At 38.2% G+C, this 20,382-nt stretch overlaps 2 protein-coding genes across 2 annotated transcripts in view; one reads left to right on the top strand and one right to left on the bottom strand.

The window, feature by feature from the left end:
* Window positions 1-5,957: 5,957 nt before the first annotated feature.
* On the bottom strand, window positions 5,958-10,598 carry zgc:153911 (uncharacterized protein LOC768172 homolog). Its single transcript, XM_066678324.1, has 4 exons — window positions 10,459-10,598; window positions 8,167-8,514; window positions 7,640-7,930; window positions 5,958-7,500 (listed from the first exon to the last, which is right to left on the bottom strand). Exons 1-4 carry the CDS (start codon window positions 10,529-10,531, stop codon window positions 7,265-7,267), a joined length of 948 nt encoding a protein of 315 aa, XP_066534421.1. The 5' UTR covers window positions 10,532-10,598; the 3' UTR covers window positions 5,958-7,264.
* Window positions 10,599-20,233: 9,635 nt separating this feature from the next.
* ephx5 (epoxide hydrolase 5) overlaps window positions 20,234-20,382 on the top strand; it is a 16,273-nt gene continuing 16,124 nt past the window's right edge. The window contains exon 1 of the mRNA XM_066679423.1: window positions 20,234-20,302. The gene's annotated coding sequence lies outside the window, so the exon portion shown is untranslated. The remainder of the gene's footprint in view (window positions 20,303-20,382) is intronic.

The following is a 20,382-nucleotide window of genomic DNA, read 5'->3' as shown; positions in this document are numbered from 1 at the left end:
TGTTGCTACCATGGTGTGCTTTCTTTGTTCTTATCCAGTTACAGTTGGAGTCAACAGCTTTCCACATCCAAATAAAACCCCAAAAAATGCTTCTGGTTCTTTCCATGAAAGTATTTTACATGACCAGAACTGTCTGAAGTTGTACCCCATTTTGCTGCAATAACGGCATTAATTTTCTGGGAAGCATATATAATTATTTTTATTTATTTATTGCATTCAGCCATCACAAGAACATGATTGCAGTGAGAGGTAAGGTGCTATTGTTGACTGATTATTTCTGTTCCTATGCCCTAAAATGAATCTATAAACATATAACTCTATAACAAACTTTTGGAGGAGGGGAGGAAACCACTCTACCCTTTAAATTTAGCACAGTGCTGTAAATATGAAATACAATCTAGAACTTTAGTTTGAGCCGAGGATGTAAATAACACATCTTACTTCATTTTCCTTTGTCTTCTCTGTAGAGTTTTATTCACTTACGCTAATCTAGCATTATTTACAATTGACTAGTATTACTACTTCCTGGTCACAGTTGACGGAAGACATCTGTCATTTTTTTTTATTTGTTAGGAAAGCCACTTCAAAAATAGCTAGATGATATTTTGGTTTATTATTTTTGGCATTAGCCCACTCTGATATACGTGTCAGAATCTGTGTGTCTAAATACAAGTATGAAATAACAACCTGAGTGTAAATAAGTGACATGTGACCTGTTTGCATGTTGTGGCTTTTGTAAACTCCATGACACTGAGGTTATTTGTAATCTTGCCTTAGATGCCAATGACGCACCCAACTGGGTCACAGATACTGTTGTATGACTACATTATAACCTTTAACACACTAACATATAATTACGTAATGAATCATGAGACAATCCTGGGTGTGAACTATGGAAACAATAGCTTGATCAGTACCAGATTTAGTTCTACAATTACAGAAGCCCATTTGTTGATTTCCATAATTTCTAAGTGCCTTTTCGCCCTATTTATCACAACCAGGACACCCACACAGCACATATGATTTGGGTTGTGGATTATATTTAACACTAAAATTATGTAAAACATTGATGTAGTGCTAAGGTTAGTGTGTGCTGAAGTGGATCAGTCACAGCAGTGTTGGAGTAGGGTTTGCCAACTTTCTGAAAATGAGATGAAGAACACGTACCTGTAAATCCTTTCTGACTACAGTCAATCAGAGGAAACATATTTGTTGTCAGTTATTTATTAAACCAATCGCCATCAAGAGATACTTGCCTGTCATTTTCCAAGAAAAGGAAATGTAGACTTTCTGAATAGCAGCATAGCAGAATCTGTCTGAATCAATATATTTGGCAAATACTGTAATACCAATTTAAACTGGTATTATACTGCTGTACTATTGAAACTTATTTATTAATAATCTCCAGATTTTTAAAGTCAGGACACCAGAGCGCAGGTGTCTCCGCAGTCTGTGACCTCCATTACATAGAGAACCATTTATCGATCAGACTTTTACACAGAAATGAAGGCTAAATATGTTTGTGCAAAAATATCTCGTTACCAGCGATGTCCATTTTTAAATATCAAGTATATATTACTTATTTTTGATAAAATATAAAGGAATTAGCATTTATTCATTTTAAATTATCACTGTTAATTTGAATGGAATGGCGTAACATTTATGTTTACATAGGGCTGATCAATATGGGCTAAAATTATATCACAAAATATTTCTTGCCGATAAAATATAATTCCGATATTCAGGAGGAAGGGCTTTTTTGTCAGAGGGAAAATGCAAACGGATGGACCTTTCTTTGGGTTTTTCAGAAACTCAGATTCAATTCATTATCTGTAAGTGCTTATCCAGTTCAGGGTCGCAGTGGGTCCAGAGCCTATCTGGAATCATTGTGTGCAAGGCGGGAATACACCCTGGAGGAGGTGCCAGTCCTTCACAGGGCAACACACACACACACCACACTCACTCACACACACGGACACTTTTGAGTCGCCAATCCACCTACCAACGTGTGTTTTTGGACTGTGGAGCACCCGGAGGAAACCCACACGAACACAGGGAGAACACCCCACACTCCTCACAGACAGTCACCCAGAGCTGGACTCAAACCCACAATCTCCAGGTTCCTGGAGCTGTGTGACTGCACCACTACCTGCTACACCACCGTGTCGCCTAATTCCGATATTGAAAAAAAATTGATATTGATATTGATAAAAAAACAAAAGCGACAGAAAAATTGCCAGGAAAACAAGAAACATGACATCACTGACAAACCTAAACCTCTTGTCTTTGTAAATATTAATATTTTTAAATTAACTTTAAAATCAAATGCAATGAACTGATGACAGTGTCATTTAATGGATGTCAGTGACTGTTGCTGTAAATAATGTGCATTGAAATATTAAAATTATGTTTAACAAGTTTATATTACAATATAAATCAATATTGAATTAGTGTTCAGCCATATGTTTACATCACTACATTTAAACAAGTCTTTTCCCATCACTTTTTTAAAAACAACTTAAACCACACAGGTCTTAATAAAAATAAAATATACTAGTTACACTTAAAGGGTTAATGTTTATCCATTTTCAGAGGTGTTTCTGTGAGGAACCTCACAGACTTGCAGTGGAACATGGGTAATTCCTTTCACGAAAGTGTCATCTGCTGGGGACTTAAATATAAATGCACATAGGAGGTGCTCGTGAGCACACTTGCTGAGGAAAATAAAATAATTGGGACACGATAAATACTTGAACACTTAGGTAGGTACACGCAAATGAGGGGCGTGAGGGCACAAGTGCGAGTATTGGGTCAGGGGTTCACACTCTCCATCAAACCTTTAACTGAGCAACTGTGGCTGAGACTAATGTTCTGACTGTGGACCAATTGCAGTCTGCATTGACACAACATGTAGCTACAGTTCTGGAGAGGTGTGCGTCAAGCAAGAAATAAGAACACAAAAATGCATATTGAGAAATGGTCTAGGTTAGGTTTGACACGTCGCCTATGGTGTAGGCTTAATACTGGAGACAATATGTTGAAATATCAATCACATTTCTGCTGTGTTCATCAGCATGACATTCTGTTATATTATTGTGGAACCAAGAGTGTCACTAGTGTCTTTTCACCCACAGTGTATTCATAAAGCACAAGTCTTATTACAACAATGATAATAGGACACTTGAGCTATAATAAATCATGGTACTTTTTACTTTTGATATTTAAATATATTTGAAGGTTTGGTGTGTTCTCCCCGTGTCCGTGTAGGTTTCCTCTGGGTGCTCCGGTTTCCTCCCACAGTCTAAAAACGCATGTTGGTAGGTGGATTGGCGACTCAAAAGTGTCCGTAGGTGTGAGTGTGTGAGTGAATGTGTGTGTCTGTGTTGCCCTGTGAAGGACTGGCGGCCCCTCCAGGGTGTATTCCTGCCTTGCGCCCAGTGATTCCAGGCAGGCTCTGGACCCACCGTGACCCTGAACGGGATAAACGCTTACAGATAATGAATGAATGAATGAATGAATGAATGAATGAATGAAGGTTTTATATATCTGAATATTTGAAATACACTTGTACTTTTACTCAAATGGGGATCTAAAACAAGGACATCTACTTTTACTGGAGTAATATTTTACCTTGAGTAGCTCTATTTATCTCAAGTGCATGGTTTGTCTACTTTGTTCACCACTGGTTTCTTGTAAAAAACAAACAAACAAACAAAAAACTTAGAATTCCATTCTCTGTGACTCATTTTACTGTGAAATTTGCAGACACTGGCTCAGATTATTATTTTATAGCTCTATATTATTCATTGATTCATTCATTATCTGTAAGCGCTTATCCAATTCAAGGTCGTGGTGGGTCCAGAGACTACCTGGAATCATTGGGCGCAAGGCGGGAATACACCCTGGAGGGGGCGCCAGTCCTTCACAGGGCAACACAGACACACACACACATTCACTCACACACTCACACCTACGGACACTTTGGAGTCACCAATCCACCTACCAACGTGTGTTTTTGAACTGTGGGAGGAAACCGGAGCACCCAGAGGAAACCCACGCGGACACGGGGAGAACACACCAACTCCTCACAGACAGTCAAACAAAATTTCCAGAGCGGGAATCGAAACCACAACCTCCAGGCCCCTGGAGCTGTGTGACTGCGACACTATCTGCTGTGCTACCATGCCACCTAGCTCTATATTATAAAAGTATTAATCTTTTAAGTAAGCAAGATTTATTGCTGTAGCTTTCCACTGATTTTCGGTATTCCCAGCAGGATAGAAAATACAAGAATCATTTATTGTTTATTGCCATTAACAGCTGTGTTTACTCAAGGAACTGTGTTCCCATTGAACTGGATTTCCTATTTTTTTTCCTTAGAATGTTGCAAAGGAAATAGATTCCGCAGTCACAGAGTTTCAGGGAACTGGAGCTTGCAGTCACAAAGCTCCAGGGAACCCAGTGATTCCAGGTGTGCTCCGGACTCACAGCGACCATGAACTGGATAAGCTCTTACAGACAATGAATAAATGAAAAATAGCTAGTGTATGGCTAATGTTTGAAGGAGGGCAGCAGTTACTAAGTAGTTATTAGCTTAATGCTATGATATCACTAGGCTGTTGCTATGGTACCTGTATGGTGTTGCTAATGTATGTGTTGCTACCTAGCTGGTAGGTAGATAATGTAGTGTTGCTAGGCAGGTGATATAACCTGTTCCTTACAATAAACAAACGCAGAAATCAATGCTTGTCCAGACATGCAACACATTTGACGTCACATAACTTCTTCTGACAGTTGCTTAAATGTTTGTTTTGGCTAAATGCACTGAAACCTTCCCACTAACATTCTGTGTTCCCAGTACAAGACAAAATCATATTTCTTCAGAGGAAAGGACTTCTATTTTATTGCTCTTATTATTTCCTGGGTAATCCCAGTAGCCAGAGGTATCCACTGAAGTGTTTCTATTTAACTGGATCGCTTGTTTTTACTGGAAAAGTCTACACATATTTATTGGTCATTTCTTATTCTACAATTAGTGGAAGCTTACAAAATTCCTGACCTTATTTCACACTGCTTTTTGTGTCATTTAACTCTACACCCCCCTTAGCTGTGGCCCGCTGAGTCATATCAAAGCAAACAAAAGCTAAGAACAGAACAGTATTAAGGGAGAACACATTTTTACATTACATACACTGGTAAAATTCCCTTTAATGTAACAATAAGATAGAAAACTATGAGGGGTTTCAGAAATAAACAAATAATAGGAAACAAATATCTGTATTAAGTGTCCAACACTTATAAAACTATATAATATACATAATATTCTGATGTTGTAGTACATTCATTCATTCATTATCTGTAAGTGCTTATCCAGTTCAGGGTCGCAGTGAGTCCAGAGTCTACCTGGAGTCTACCAGGGCTACACACACATTCACTTGTAGTAGTACAATACAGTTTAATTGAATTTTGCTGTTTTTTCCCACACTCCAAAAGCACACGTTGGTAGATGGACTGGTCATGCAAAGTGTCCCTAGGTGTGAGTGGTGATGGACTGGCACCCAATTTAAGGTGTGTTCCAGTTTTGCATCCAGTGATTCCGGAGAGACCCTGCACCCACTGTGACCCTGATCCATTGCAGAAAATGCATGAATGAATGTACAGAGTAAAAAATCTTTCACCCACAGAACACCTATAAAATTCATGCTAATACAAAAGGGCTTTTCATAACCCATAGAATTTACATTTATCTCAGTGAGACACGTGGTAACTTTGAATTACTTATATCTCACTGCATCATGAGGCAATTAAAGAAGTATGAAAATGTAGAGTCATTTTTTTCTGAATATAAATTCAGTTATAATTAATAATTAATATAACATTACAGCAATGTAATAAAGAAAATACATTGTTCTATTGTTAGAGCAAACAGTTAATTTTATTAAACAGAGAGCTGAGTTAATAACACAACTTGTTTTCAGTGTTAATAAATACTCAATAATACAGGCTAAATAAAATACTTCATTCAGTCATTCATTCATCATCAGTATTCATCTCATCCTGTTCAGTACTGTGTCCGAAGCCCACACAGAATCACTGGGCACAAGACAGAAACAGGGTGCCACTCTATCACAGACACTCACACGGTCACCCAGGCACTCACAAACTCCTACCTATAATGAAGGAGGAAAGTGGAGCACCTGGGGAAACCTTCACAGAGCAAGGGACACTAACTTTAGCACCACTATGACACCTCCTAAGTACTCTAATATTTAATACACAAAGGAATGGTCCAGCATTTTAATATCATTACAAGAACCATGTTAATTTTATCATGAAAATGTATAGGTTTAATAAAAAAATAACTTTCAACACAACGTTAAAATATATTAAACATTCCAGATTTACAGAATGGAAGTACATTCATTGTTCACAACAGGCAGGTTTTTAAAAAAATACATAAATGATCTCAGCAGCTTAAAGGCACAAAAAAAAATAAATAGTAACATTCACCTGAAATGGAAGCAATTTCACCATTTTGTTTTTGAAACATAGCTTGAAAGGTTTTTTTTTGTTTGTTTATTCCTGTTCTGTGAAAATAATATATAACACTGATAAATAGCTGATGTTTCCATTAGCATGTGAAATTGCAGGAACATGTGGATCCAAATCCTTTGCCCATATTTTTCAGAATCAGAATCAGATTGGACTGTAGTTCAGGTCTTTACAGAATAATACACTTTAAGAGTTAATGTACATTTGGAAATGTTAATGCAGATTTTAAGGCATTGTTTTAATACATAATCCATAGGTGCAGAGGGGAAAATTGGTGCATTGTATTTTAAATATAAACTATCAATTACAACATGGGAGGACATCAATTATATTATTATAATACGCTATATTATACATTATTATCATTATTGCTTCTACTTTCACAGCTTCACCGTAACCCAGAGTCACGGCGCTAGCGCAGCTTACATCTGCTGCAGTACAAGAACAATATAAAACAATTTAAAACATAGTATGTGTTCTTGCAAAAACACATGTAAAATGCATTTTTTGTTTTGTTATAGTCTTTATGGAAAATGCCTGAGTATAGTGTTAAATGGTGTTCATAACTAAATCAGTACAAAGAGGCTGAATACAAACACACACAAACAAACAAAATAAGACTGGGTGTGTGTGTGCGTTAGTTGAAGTTATGCAACAACATTCCTACATGCTATAGAGATTAGCAAATCAGACACATCATTACAAAATCATCTCATCCCTTTCTTGTCCAGTCTACCTCTGAATCAGGGGAAGTGTTTTCATTTTGGAGAATTGAGATTTCAGTCTGAGGCTGCTTTTTACATTCTAAGCACATTGGAGTCCTTTTTGAGTTACTTTTTAAGCAACTGCTGGTGATCACAGCCGTGCCAATGATGAGCAGGATGCATATTGGTGCCATATATACAACATGAAGTCTGTTTTTATCAGCCGTTTCTTCTTTTCCACTTTCTAGAAAAAAACATAACATATTTTCCAAAGTTTAAGTAAAAAAATGTAGATTGGAAATGAGATGTTGCAGTTCAGTACTTAAACTCAACTTGTGAATTACTGACAAGCAGTTAAATAGGCAAGGATCTAAAAAGCTCACCTGAGAAGAGATCAATGGTCCTCCTGATCTCTTGACCCAGATCTTTGTTCTTCAAAATGAAGGTAATTGAGGAGTTGGTGCCCCGTGTGAGGTTTAGTTTACTGTTTATGCTGTAAAGCCTTGTGGTTTCATCCTGTTTTAACTGTGTCTCCGTCACATCTGTGATGTCCTCCCTATTCCCCACCAGCCACTGCAGCGAGGGGAAGGGGTACCCCCCGTTTGATGTCAGAATTAGGTCCACCTTCCCATCACTCAGTAAGCTGATGTGAAGGTGAGGTTCTGGATAGAATGCTAATCAAAAGAACACAAACAGATTGAAGTGAATTATAAGTAACAATATTTTAATTTGTTGTTCTTGCTGTTAGTTTGTCTAAAAATGCCCATCACTGTTTCATGCATTTATGTATGAAAATAAGATGATTGTCAGACCATTAAATACATGATAAATATTTAAGTCCCAACTGAAAATGTAAAGAAAAGTAAAAAGACTCATGTAAGAATTATGTACAAAATCTGTTATAAAATACCTGCTACTTTGAGCATGAAGCTTTTCTTCTGGCTGCCGATTTGTGTGCTGACTGAGCAGGTGTAAATCCCAGCATCCTCCAGAGTGACCTGGTCCAGTCTGAGTGATGCGTTGCCCTTTGCCATCTCCTCATGGTATAGGCTGGTGCGGTTTTTGTACATCTTGTTCTGGTGGCCCAGCTGGTCTCGCCTGTGGTAGAAGCTGTGCACAACCTCGAGACCTCGCTGCCAGGTGACCACTGCACTATTCATATCCAAGGAGCCAACCACCGGAAAACTACAGTGTAGAATTACAGACTGGTCGAGAACTCCAACCTCACCATTGTCTGGCACTGAGATCTCAAACTGAGCTATGAGAGAGAAAGAGAGAGAGAGAGAGAGAGAGACTATTATGTATTATGCAGTAATGATGTACATATAACAAACTTGTTATGATGAATTACAAACACAATTCCATATATATATATCATGTATTGTGGAAAAGTCTTTATTTATTATGACCTTGCCTTGCCATGTCACCCATGTCTATCCTCCTTTATTTTAATTTTCACAAATATTTTAAAAAGTGATGAATCACAGTGACATCAGCACAAATATTTCAGGTAATGTGCCCGCCCTCTCCGTTCCTCAAAGGAGCGCCAACTAACACGGCCAACCCCACGTACAGGTCAGTCGAGGCTATTCTCATCTCTGGTACCACGCTGGTGGAACGAGCTTCCAAGCACCATCAGAGCAACAGAAACCCTCTCCGCATTCAAGAAATCCTTGAAGACCCAGCTCTTCCAAGAGTATCTCTTGTACTGAAAGTCTTCTTTAATGCACTTATTACTCTCATATTGCATATTGCGCTCAATGTAAGGTAATCTGTATAAATTGTGCTGTAGTTCGAAAGTTAGATCCTCTTTTGTAAGTCGCTTTGGATAAAAACGTCTGCCAAATGCATAAATGTAAATGTAAAGTCACTGTGAAAAACACCAGGTTATTTTAACATTTTTGTTTAGCTTTTCCAATAATTGCTGCATATTCAGATTACTGTTCCACCTTAAACAGGGCAGTAATAACATTATCTTTAACAGTTCTTAACAGCATCTTTAACAGTTCTTAACAGCAAGTTCAGTTTCTTGTTCACAAGGTCCATATTTGAATTTCCCCTTTCTACCTATAAACGAAGTCACCTTTTGGCCAAAAAAACTATTATCTGATTGTTTCCATCCCCTTTTCCTTGTAAACTCTTGCTATTTTATCAGCAGGTGTTTCCAACGGTCTTTTAAAACGAACTGGTTCCTCTCACGTCTAAAAAACAGATCCACTGTGTGTTGTCTGTGCTCTTAGTGAAAGATAAGGTGTGATTTGATCAGTTATCAATTTGTTTCCTTGTCATTTTACCATTTCTAACATGTTAGTCATATCTGATAAATATACCAGAAAAAACATGTACACAATTTTCTGAATAAATCATTGGGGACAGTTTCACACCTTCATCTTTCCCAATCACTGCCTACTTATTTGAATTACTCCATGTTAATGAGCACAGCACACACAGTGATCATTCCCACCACCAGATCCTTGTCTGAAATTCTACAGTAGTTGCCTCTTGACCATGTCCAGTAACATGTCACAGTTAAATCAGAACTGAAAACACACTGATCCAGATGGGAGATTCTTTTACTGGAACTAGACTTTTTGTCCTGCCCATTTTTTGGGGGGAACCAGCTTGCAACACATGCTACATCATCACAGACAAGTCAGGGTGAATGATCCAATCTGATCTGTATGCATTGCTGCTGCCCCTAGATTCAGTCATTCTCATTTAATACACATCGGTACTGGGTGGAATCACATGAAGAAACCTACATTCTCTTCATATTTATATCACTTTATAAGGTTCCAGTAAATGGGGTCTGTCTTTTTGGCATAAACAGGATTAACTACTGTATGAATCTGCTGAAAATTAAAGCTGTGAAAAGTCAAAGATCACATAAATATATAAATAATAAAGAGTTCCAACTTTGAGATTTACAACAATATGAAGGAAAACATTCATTAATGGGTTAATAAAATGAACTAATTTAGAGTACTGTCTTTATTCATTAAGTGATGTTAACTTTATGAATCGACTCAATGTGATACACGCTTACAACCAATCCTTAATTTCAAACTAATACTGACAATTAAATACGTCTTTAAAATGCTCCTTTTACTTCAGTGAGCCGAATCACTTAGAAACGGTTCTGAATGCCCGTCACCGCAGTAAAAGCAGTTGTATCTGAGAAGTATTAAAACGTGTAACTCACTGTAGGAGCTGACTCCTGAAAGAAGAAGCAGGAGGCAGAATTGAAATGCGGGAAGATCCCATTTATCGACCATATCACGACTCAGTCTCTGGACCTGGACTCAATCCCCGTTCTGTAAAAGTGAATCTCTCCTGAGCGCGTCTCTCAACTCAACTGTGCTCTGAGACCGAGAGGGAGGGCTTTTAAATGTGCACCTGAGAAACCAGTGTGACGTAAACAGGGCGCGGCATGTTTCCATAGTTTCGAGTATTTCAGAAAAAATAATAAACAAACGAATCCACACACGATTAGAAATGACCACTAAACGATAAATTCAGGAGAAATGTAAGAAAATGAGATTTTATTCAATTACTTTTGCGCCAATGAAAACAAACTGACTAGTTTCTACGTGACAGAAGAAATTACTTGGTTGAACGGAATATAACTTATTATTATTATTATTATTATTATTATATTGTTTCTAATATAACAGCTCCACAGTGTGTTCTCTGGGCTCTGAGTGAGTGGTAAAATCTGATTTGGTATCAGTATTTTCTTGAGGTCTGAGGTTGTCTCAAAAATCTTCATCAGCACCCGGACATAAAAAGGAGTGTCTGTATTCTTCCATTCCATTCTTCCAGTCTGTATTGTTACTAAAAATAATACAAATATTTATTATAATTACAATATATTTAACTCCATACCACAACCAAACAGTAGACCTGGACGCTCCTGGTGCAACATTATATCTGAACATACTTCATCCTGGTTAAACCTATTATAAATTAATTATTCCCAATGAGGCAATATTATTTTCTTTGTTCTGACATAGAAAGGTTATTCCAGGGGACAGGGTGCTAGCCAGTGTTCACAGGCCTCTTTGATCTGAGAGATTTGGACTCTGTAAACTATTTATTTCATGCTGTTACAATCACAGTTAACTTGTTCAGTACAAATGTGGATGAAGAACACAACAAAGTTTCAGCAGGACACAGAGTTTAACACAGAAGAGCAACAGACTAAAGAGAAAAAGTGGATCAGACACAGCAGGACTGCTGGAGTTTTTAACACCTCAGTGTTACTGCTGGACTGCTCCTCTGGTCAGTGGAGCTGATAAATGGACAGAGAGTGTGAATACAATGTACGTGTTTCAAATCCAGTGATTGTTCGGTGTAAGGTTGTTCAGTGTGTTTTCCCAGACAGGGATTAAGCTTTGTCCTGGACTATATCCTATTTTAATTGAAAAAAATCACAATTTAAAATGCTGTGTAGTTATATTTATTAGCGTATTATTTGTAAATTTGTTATTGAAAAGTGTTAAATCAAATGGATAAAAAAAGAAATCTGGCACTTTATATACTTTTGATAGACTTTACCCTTTTCCTTTACGCTGTTGTCATTGGCAATGATTCATTAAAAAAATTGTCAGTTCTGCTCCCACAAGTTTTCTACCGGAAATCCCTCAGGTTGGACAGGTTCATCAGATTATAACAAGGAACAAATAGAGGGAAATGAACCCGATTTTCTTTTTTAACAGACACTGACAACTGAACTGAAGATATTTTCTAATTTTCAAATATCTCTTATGCTTCTTTCTTTTTCACATCATTAGCATTATTAATGTCTTTAAACACAACCATTTCTCCGGAGCGCGTCTCTCAGATCAACAGTGTTCTGAGACCAAGAGGGAGGCCACCTGGGGACCCCCGGGTAGACCCAGGATGCCCTGGAGTCATTATATCTCCCAGCTGGCTGGGGGAATGCCCCAGGAGGAGATGGTGGAGGTTGTGGGGGACAGAGTTTCCTAAACTTAATGATATATGAACGTACTGGAACAAATAAACCTGTGTATGAAAGAGAAATTCAGAAATTTTACCTGGATATGGCACGTAAACATATATAAGAAAGAGTTATGCCTTTTACAAACCACTGCTTTGGAAAAGGACATAAAACAAATTCCAAGTTGTTGATTTCACCAATAGTTTGAAGATTCATGAGACGCCTGTTAGACCTGATTTCGATATGTTACAAGTTGATGTGAAAGACATGAGTCATTTTCTTAGTGACATTCACATGAGTTAACTGAGGCACACAGCTCTAGATTACATTTTTTCCCAAAACAAAAGGTTAAGCAGTTATTCTCAAGGAGAATTTATTTTTTCTTACTGTTGTTTCACAATTTGGAAACATCTTTCAAAGTTAAATATATATCTAGGTTGCAGAGCTGGGTATGTTCTGGGACTGTGTACCTTCTGTTTGTCACGATTAATGGAGGGGACTGACGGAGGCGGACGCACTTGCTAAAACACAGATACTTAATTAACAAAACAATGAAACTTTAACAGAAAGATAGCACACAGGGAGCTAACAGAGACAGACACGGGGAGGTAAGCATACTAAACTAAAATACAAAGAGCTAGACAGACTAAACCTAAAACGGAGAACTAAAGCAAACAGGAAAGACAGACAGACTAAAGACCTTGACAGAGATACTTAACATAGACAGGGATGCTTCACAAAGACCTAGAAAGCTAAGTGAACACAGAGAGCTAAAGCTAAACACAGAGGGCTAGAAAAACACAACAGACAGACTTAATAACATGACACAGGAAAACGACTGAGACAGCCAAACCAGACTGGGTAACATGACACGGCAACAATGGAAAAGGACCAACATGATTCGGTGAGTGAAAGGAATGATCAATACCAGGAAATGACACAATGGAACTTAAATACATCTACCAGACAAGAAACACCTGAAACGGATAATGAGAGGGCAGGGTAACAAATGTGACACAGATGAGGAGGAGGAACAAAGGCGGGACAAGGGCAGAGACATGGACAATAACAGACAGAGCCATGTGCTTACAGAGCACATGGCGGGGAAAACAGGCATGACAGGACGAGTGCGTTACACCGTTCATTTGATCCAGAAACGAAAATAGAAAAAGTAAAAGGTAGGGAACCTTCTATATAATATTTGGTTCAGACAAATAAAATGAAAATACAGATAAAAGCAGTACTTGTAAGAGAATAGACTTTATTTTATTTGAAAACTTAATTTCTTGCGAGTTTGCTTTGTGGTACGGAAATAAAATTCTGATTAGAGCAAGGGTCGTCTCCAGCTTGTCTGCAATTTCGCAGATTGCTCCGCTATTCACAGAGGATGGCTGTGCAAAAAGATGGAGCAAAATGATTACACTTAGGGAGGAAGCCATGATAGCAGATAACATCTCTGGGATATTCCAGGAATGTTGTGTATGGTTCAGACTTTCAGACTAACTTTTGAAGATGGTTGCCTTTCTGAGTTATGTCTGTGTTGAGAGAGCATCTCCTTCATGTAGAGGAACAAATACACCTGATGTATAAGGTGATGGTCTACCCTTATTTGGTCCCACATTACGCATCCAACACTGCTGCTCTGAAAAATAGTATCTCAAGACTAGTTCTGAAATATCTCATGAACGGTGATGTGTTTAGGTAAGTACACTATGGCACTGATTATAGCTGTAAGACTTTAACAGAATCCATTTAGACCTGTACTTACCTGTACACTTGTTCATATACGGTCATGTTATTTTTAACAGTCATGGCTGTACTGACTTCCATTGCTAGACTGCTAGGGTCAGACTGATAAAATGGTGCTGTAACTAACTCACAGCCCCAATTATTTTTAGTAACACCTCACTCTGGTGTTCTGGTTTTAATAATCCAGAGATGTTGTCCATTTTTGTGAAGCATACAAACTAACAACTGAACATATATTCAAAGTTTCAAATTAAATATCCCTTATGCTCCGTTTTTTTCCTTTCACTTATTATTAACATTATTTATGTCTTTAAACAAAGCCATTTCTTTAGCACTATCTAAACCAGAATTATTCCTGGGAAAATAACCACACACAATGTCTTGTAGGATTGGCTACTCAAAAGTGCCCATTGAAGTGAATGTTTGAGTGTGTGTGTGTCACTGCGATGGACTGGTGCCCCCTCCAGGGTGTGTTCCTGCCTTGCACCAAGTGATTCTGGGTAGGCTCTGCACCCACTGCGACCTTAAACTGAATAAGCGGTTGCAGACTATGAATGAGTTAATATCAGTTATTTAATTCAGGCAAAAAAACTTGGCAACAAGAACATGACAACAGGATATTCTTATACACCTTCTGAATGGTTTAACCACTTTCTAAACAGAAAGACACATAATAAAAGCCTGAGGCTCAACATGAGTTTAGGAATAGGGTGCAGGGAGTTTTCTTATTAATAACTTATTATTGATTCAAAAATACTGTATATGTCAATTATAGTTACGGGGTGAACTAAAGTACATTAGCTGCCTGGAGAAATAAGACACAAAGTTATTAAAAGAAATAAATATTTAGCAATAAATCATGAAAATTACGCCAACTTTACCATGCATTTTTCAGTTTAAAGTTGTAAGTGTTCAAATTGTTCTAATAGATCACTATTGTCTCCTGATTGCAGTGACAGAACCCGTCTGCTCTCCTGAACTGCCCTACGAGAATCTGCCATTTTTATATGAATAAAAGAACCAATCAGAAACTAGCAAAGCAATGCTGGTTTGTGGTTGGTTTAGAAAGAATGGCACAAGACACGTTAAAAGCTGGTTAATTAGGCTACAGACTTTTGAGCATAAGCATAAAAATGAAGAGCCTGGAGAAGGTGAGATGATGATTTATTTGCATTTAATACAAGCTAGCGTAAAGTGTGGAAACTGTAAGCTTCAAATGGTGTATCTCCTTTTAGGAGATAATACCCTTGCGTCATTTCCCGTCTGAATATGTGGGCTTGATGTAGCCATAGGTAAGCGCTCAGCTCACTGTTCATTCATTATCTGTAAGCACTTATCCAGTTCAGGGTCACGGTCGGTCCAGAGCCTACCTGAAATCATTGGGCGCAAGGCGGGAATACACCCTGTGGGGGGGGGCAGTCCTTCACAGGGCAACACACACATTCTCTCACACACTCACACCTACGGACACTTTTGAGTCACCAATCCACCTGTTTTTGGACTGTGGGAGGAAACCGGAGGAAACCCACGTGAACACGGGGAGAACACACCACACTCCTCGCAGACAGTCACCCGGAGCGGGAATCGAACCCACAACCTCCAGGTCCCCTGAGCTGTGTGACTGTGACACTACCTGCTGCACCACCGTGCCGCGCTCAGCTCACTATTTTATGAGTAATTAAGGTGAAATGAAGGGGATCTGTTCACATAGCCTTTGTTTCATTGTCAGCTATAATGTGTGATGTTAGTCTCATTATGAATATGTAATTATGCCCAGATTTGAGCCCTCCCATTGGTGGAAACCTTAAAAACTGTAAAAAAAAAAACTTAATTTGCAAAATGTTAATTATGTGTTAACACGCATGTGTCAATATGCTTTGAGCCCAATAGCCTTCCATTTGTAACTAGAGCATAGATGTAAGAAAGCTGCCTAAACAGCTGTCTACAGAGTCAGTGCCTACTTAAGCAGCTCTCTGGATTTTGGTACAGACTTAACGTCTTCATTTAAGGCCACAAGAGTGCTGCAGATGTCCTACATTTGGTCTAAACCTTCACTGCTACCTCGGGAGGATTAAAAAAAAAAAAAACCTCCAGCTGCACTGCTGTTTCTGATCCACTTGTACCCACACCAAACACACCACCACCTCAGTGTCACTGTAGCACTGAGCATGATCCATCACCCAAGTCATACCTGCTCTTATGGAGCCACTCCCTAGTTGCCCTGGCTGTGTGTTCCGGGTAACTGTCATGCTGGAAGACCCAGCAACGACCCATCTTCAGTGTTCTTACAGAGGGAAGGAGGTTGTTGGCCAAAATCTCCTGATACATGACCCCATCCATCCTCCCTTTAATATGATGCAGTTGTCCTGTCCCCTTTGCAGAAAAGCACCCATAAAATATGATGTTTCTACCTCCATCCTTCATGGTTGGGACGGTGTCCTTGACGTTGTACCCATCCTTTTTCTTCCTCCAAACACCGTGAGTGGAGTTGATACTAAAAAGCTCTATTTTAGAGTGGCTCCATAAGAAGTATTTCAAGGTCCTGAAGTGGTCTAGCCGGTCTCCACACCTGAACCAAATAGAAAATCTTTGGAGAGAGCTGAAACTCAATGTCACCCAGCGAAAGATCCTGAGAATCTCTGTATGGAGGAATGGGCCAAAATCCCTGCTGCAGTGTGTACAAACCTGGTCAAGAACTACAGGAAATGCCGGATCTCCAAATATTAAGTTCTGTTATTCTATTGTATCAATTACTTACTTTATGCTATAGCATCCTGGTTGAAAAGATGTCTCTCAAACTGATGGTTCACAATCCTTTATTTTAATGCCTTGCTTGTGAACACATCGTAAGAGCTACAATTATACAGAATAAAAATTCCATTAGTAACTCACACGGTATGCTGCCTTTAACCCTTTCCTTATTAATTTACCATGAAAGAATTCTGTACTTTAAATTATTACAACCTTTTGTGCTGCTATCATGCTTTTATCATATATATTTAACTCTTTAACATCACTTTCTTATATTTCTGTACCATTAAATAAACAAGATATGCCATGTTCAAACATTCACTTTACAAAACAATTAAACTTATAAACATCTGTATCGCTACTCATTACTTATTTACATGACACGTAACGTAACTACATCACTTAATAACTGTATGCTCCGTGAAATACAACTAAACATGCAATGCCACAACAAAACGTAAATACCGACCTTGTTCCCTCATCATCCAGGTGCTAAAGAACCATTAGCGATGCAGAATTATTCCTTAACAACCCCGTTTTCCAACCTTACCTGTGGAGCACACCTGCGTTCCCGCTGCTGCCGCGTTTTTCGACAGTCGATTTACGACCTTATTGTTGTTCGCCCTTTCAACAAAAAAACATCAGCCGCGTCACCGCTGCAGTAAAATAACCAACACTTATGAACCAATTTACAATAAAGAAAATACCAAAACATCAGGTGAGTTACATGTGCAATAATTGAAAAATCATACAATGTGATTTTCTGGATTTTTTTTAGATTCTGTCTCTCACAGTTGAAGTGCAGCTACGATAGAAATTGCAGACCTCTCCATTCTTTGTATCTGGGAAAACTTGCAAAATTGGCAGTCTATCAAATAATTATTTTCCCCACTGTATGTATGACTCATCAGGAAAATATTTCTTAAGGACATGAGTTGTCAGTAAAAGAATCTTAAGTATTTGTCAATATTGTCACTTTCCTTTTGGAACTTTATCTCTTGGTTTATTTTCGATTCTCTCTCTCTCACACAGTAACATTTATATTCATCACGTTAATGGCCTGATGTGTTTAGAAATGAATATGATCAGTGTTTGAATATGGTTTTTCTTAGTGTGTTCATTGCTTTGAAGTCAGTGTTGTGTTTTGAAATTTTCTAAATGTGATTGATTAATTGATTGCAAAGACAATGGGCCTCATTTGTGAAATGAGAGCAGAATGAATTTGCGTGTAATTGTTTGTGAACACTTTTTTGGGTAAATATCCAGATTTGTTATGTTCGTAGTCTGAAAATGCTTGTAGGCAGGAACAAAATTTACACCTGATCATGACAAAAATCTAAAGAATTTAAATTATTTTTATTTTTGTTGTTGTTTTAAATTTTTGCATTGCAATACATTTGTGGATTTTAGTTTTATGTGTCTGTAGTTGCTCAAACGCAGTTACAAAGTCCGTTACATTTGTGAGTATTGTTTTACAAACTCAATCTTTTTGACCCTTTTTTAACTCCATACATACTGTCCAGCAGTGCAACGATTGTAATCAGAAACACTTTTTATACATTTTTGGATGTCATGTTCTTATGTTGCCACCTATTGGCCACAGAATGCAGTTACTGTATCATTTAAGGTGGGAGAGGAAATCCAAACAGGACGCTGGAGATTAATATGTCAATTTCAGCTTTGTCAGACACTGGGGATTCATTAACTCATTAGACTATTTCTATATTGACAATAAAGAGATAAGGACTTATTTGATAGTTTTTCCACACACACACCTGTTTTGCATTCACTATATATTCTCTCTGCTCTTGATTGTAGGAATTATGCTCGCAGATTTATTTTTGTGTTTGCAGAACTTTTGACACAACATTCACTCCATATTTATCCGAATAAGAAGCCAACTTCAGCGTCGTACTAATACTCACAATTAAATATAATGTGTATAAACTGCTCATTTAATCAATACTTCAGTCAACGGAACCGATTCAGTTTGCTCGAACAATTCAAACGGTTCTGAATGCCCGTCACCGCAGTAAAAGCAGTTGTATCTGAGAAGTATTAAAACGTGTAACTCACTGTAGGAGCTGACTCCTGAAAGAAGAAGCAGGAGGCAGAATTGAAATGCGGGAAGATCCCATTTATCGACCATATCACGACTCAGTCTCTGGACCTGGACTCAATCCCCGTTCTGTAAAAGTGAATCTCTCCGGAGCGCGTCTCTCAACTCAACTGTGCTCTGAGACCGAGAGGGAGGGCTTTTAAATGTGCACCTGAGAAACCAGTGTGACGTAAACAGGGCGCGGCATGTTTCCATAGTTTCAGTATTTCACAAAAAAAATTATAAACAAACGAATCCACACACGATTAGAAATGACCACTAAACGACAAATTCAGGAGAAATGTAAGAAAATGAGATTTTATTCAATTACTTTTGAGCCAATGAAAACAAACTGGCTAGTTTCTACGTGACAGAAGAAATTACTTGGTTGAACGAAATATAAATAATTATCATGATGATGATGATGATTATTATTATTATTATATTGTTTCTACTATAGGGGTGGCACGGTGGTGCAGCAGGTAGGTGTCGCAGTCACATAGCTCCAGGCACCTGGAGGTTGTGGGTTTGATTCCCACTCCGGGTGACTGTCTGTGAGGAATTGGTGTGTTGTCCACGTGGGTTTCCTCTGGGTGCTCCAATTTCCTCCCACAGTCCAAAAACACACGTTGGTAGGTGGATTGGTGACTCAAAAGTGTGTGTGTGTGTTGCCCTGTGAAGGACTGGCGCCCCCTCCAGGGTGTATTCCTGCCTTGCGCCCAATGATTCCAGGTCGGCTCTGGACCCACCGGGACCCTGAATTGGATATGCACTGGATTGGATATATTCTAATATAACAGCTCCATAGTGTGTTCTCTGGGCTCTGAGTGAGTGGTAAAATCTGATTTGGTATCAGTTTGTTTTCTTGAGGTCTGAGGTTCTCTCAAAAATATTCATCAGCACCCGGACACAAAGGAGTCTGTATTCTTCCGTTCCTGCTCCATTGTTACTAAAATAATACAAATATTTAATATATTAAATATATATTTAACTCCATACCACAACCAAACAGTAGACCTGGACGCTCCTGGTGCAACATTATATCTGAACATACTTCATCCTGGTTAAACCTATTATAAATTAATGATTCCCAATGATGCAATATTACATTCTTTGTTCTGACAGTTATTCCAGGGGACAGGGCACTGTAAAAAGTGGGACTGGGTAAATTAATATTTAGTTAAAAACTAATAGTAACTTGAACTTAATAAAAAGACTTCATGTAGTTTGAAATAAAATTGAGCTAAATTCAACAAATTTGAACAAAGTATTAATAGCAATTTACACAGTTTTGGGTAAATAAAATTAGCTGGGATATGTTGAATAGAATTTATTCATATTTTATGAGTAACACCAAAGATCCAGAAAATGCAATAGATTTTACTCATTGGGAGGTCTTTAATTTTAATCATACACTTCCGCCCAACGCATTCTGAAACTCGTGAACACCAGCATTGTTGGGTTCTGAACGTCCCCGGACTTCCCAAAGTGAACAGCTTTTAAATTATTAACAGCAAAAGAACAATTTTTATCTAAATTTGTGTATTTTGTTTGAGGCGCTCTTAAAT

This window comes from Hoplias malabaricus, chromosome 8, assembly GCF_029633855.1.
Source record: "Hoplias malabaricus isolate fHopMal1 chromosome 8, fHopMal1.hap1, whole genome shotgun sequence".
Lineage (NCBI taxonomy): Eukaryota > Metazoa > Chordata > Actinopteri > Characiformes > Erythrinidae > Hoplias > Hoplias malabaricus.
Note: the sequence above shows the minus strand (reverse complement) of the source record. Positions and strands in the feature narration are given on the sequence as shown.

Bases quoted from the DNA above. Each gene is read 5' to 3' on its own strand.
- zgc:153911 (XM_066678324.1), bottom strand. From the start codon at position 10,531: ATGGTCGATAAATGGGATCTTCCCGCATTTCAATTCTGCCTCCTGCTT. The intron at 7,931-8,166 runs GTATTTTATAAC...TCTTTTGATTAG, and splicing joins CTTCATGCTCAAAGTAGCAG to CATTCTATCCAGAACCTCAC. The intron at 7,501-7,639 runs GTGAGCTTTTTA...GTTTTTTTCTAG, and splicing joins GACCATTGATCTCTTCTCAG to AAAGTGGAAAAGAAGAAACG.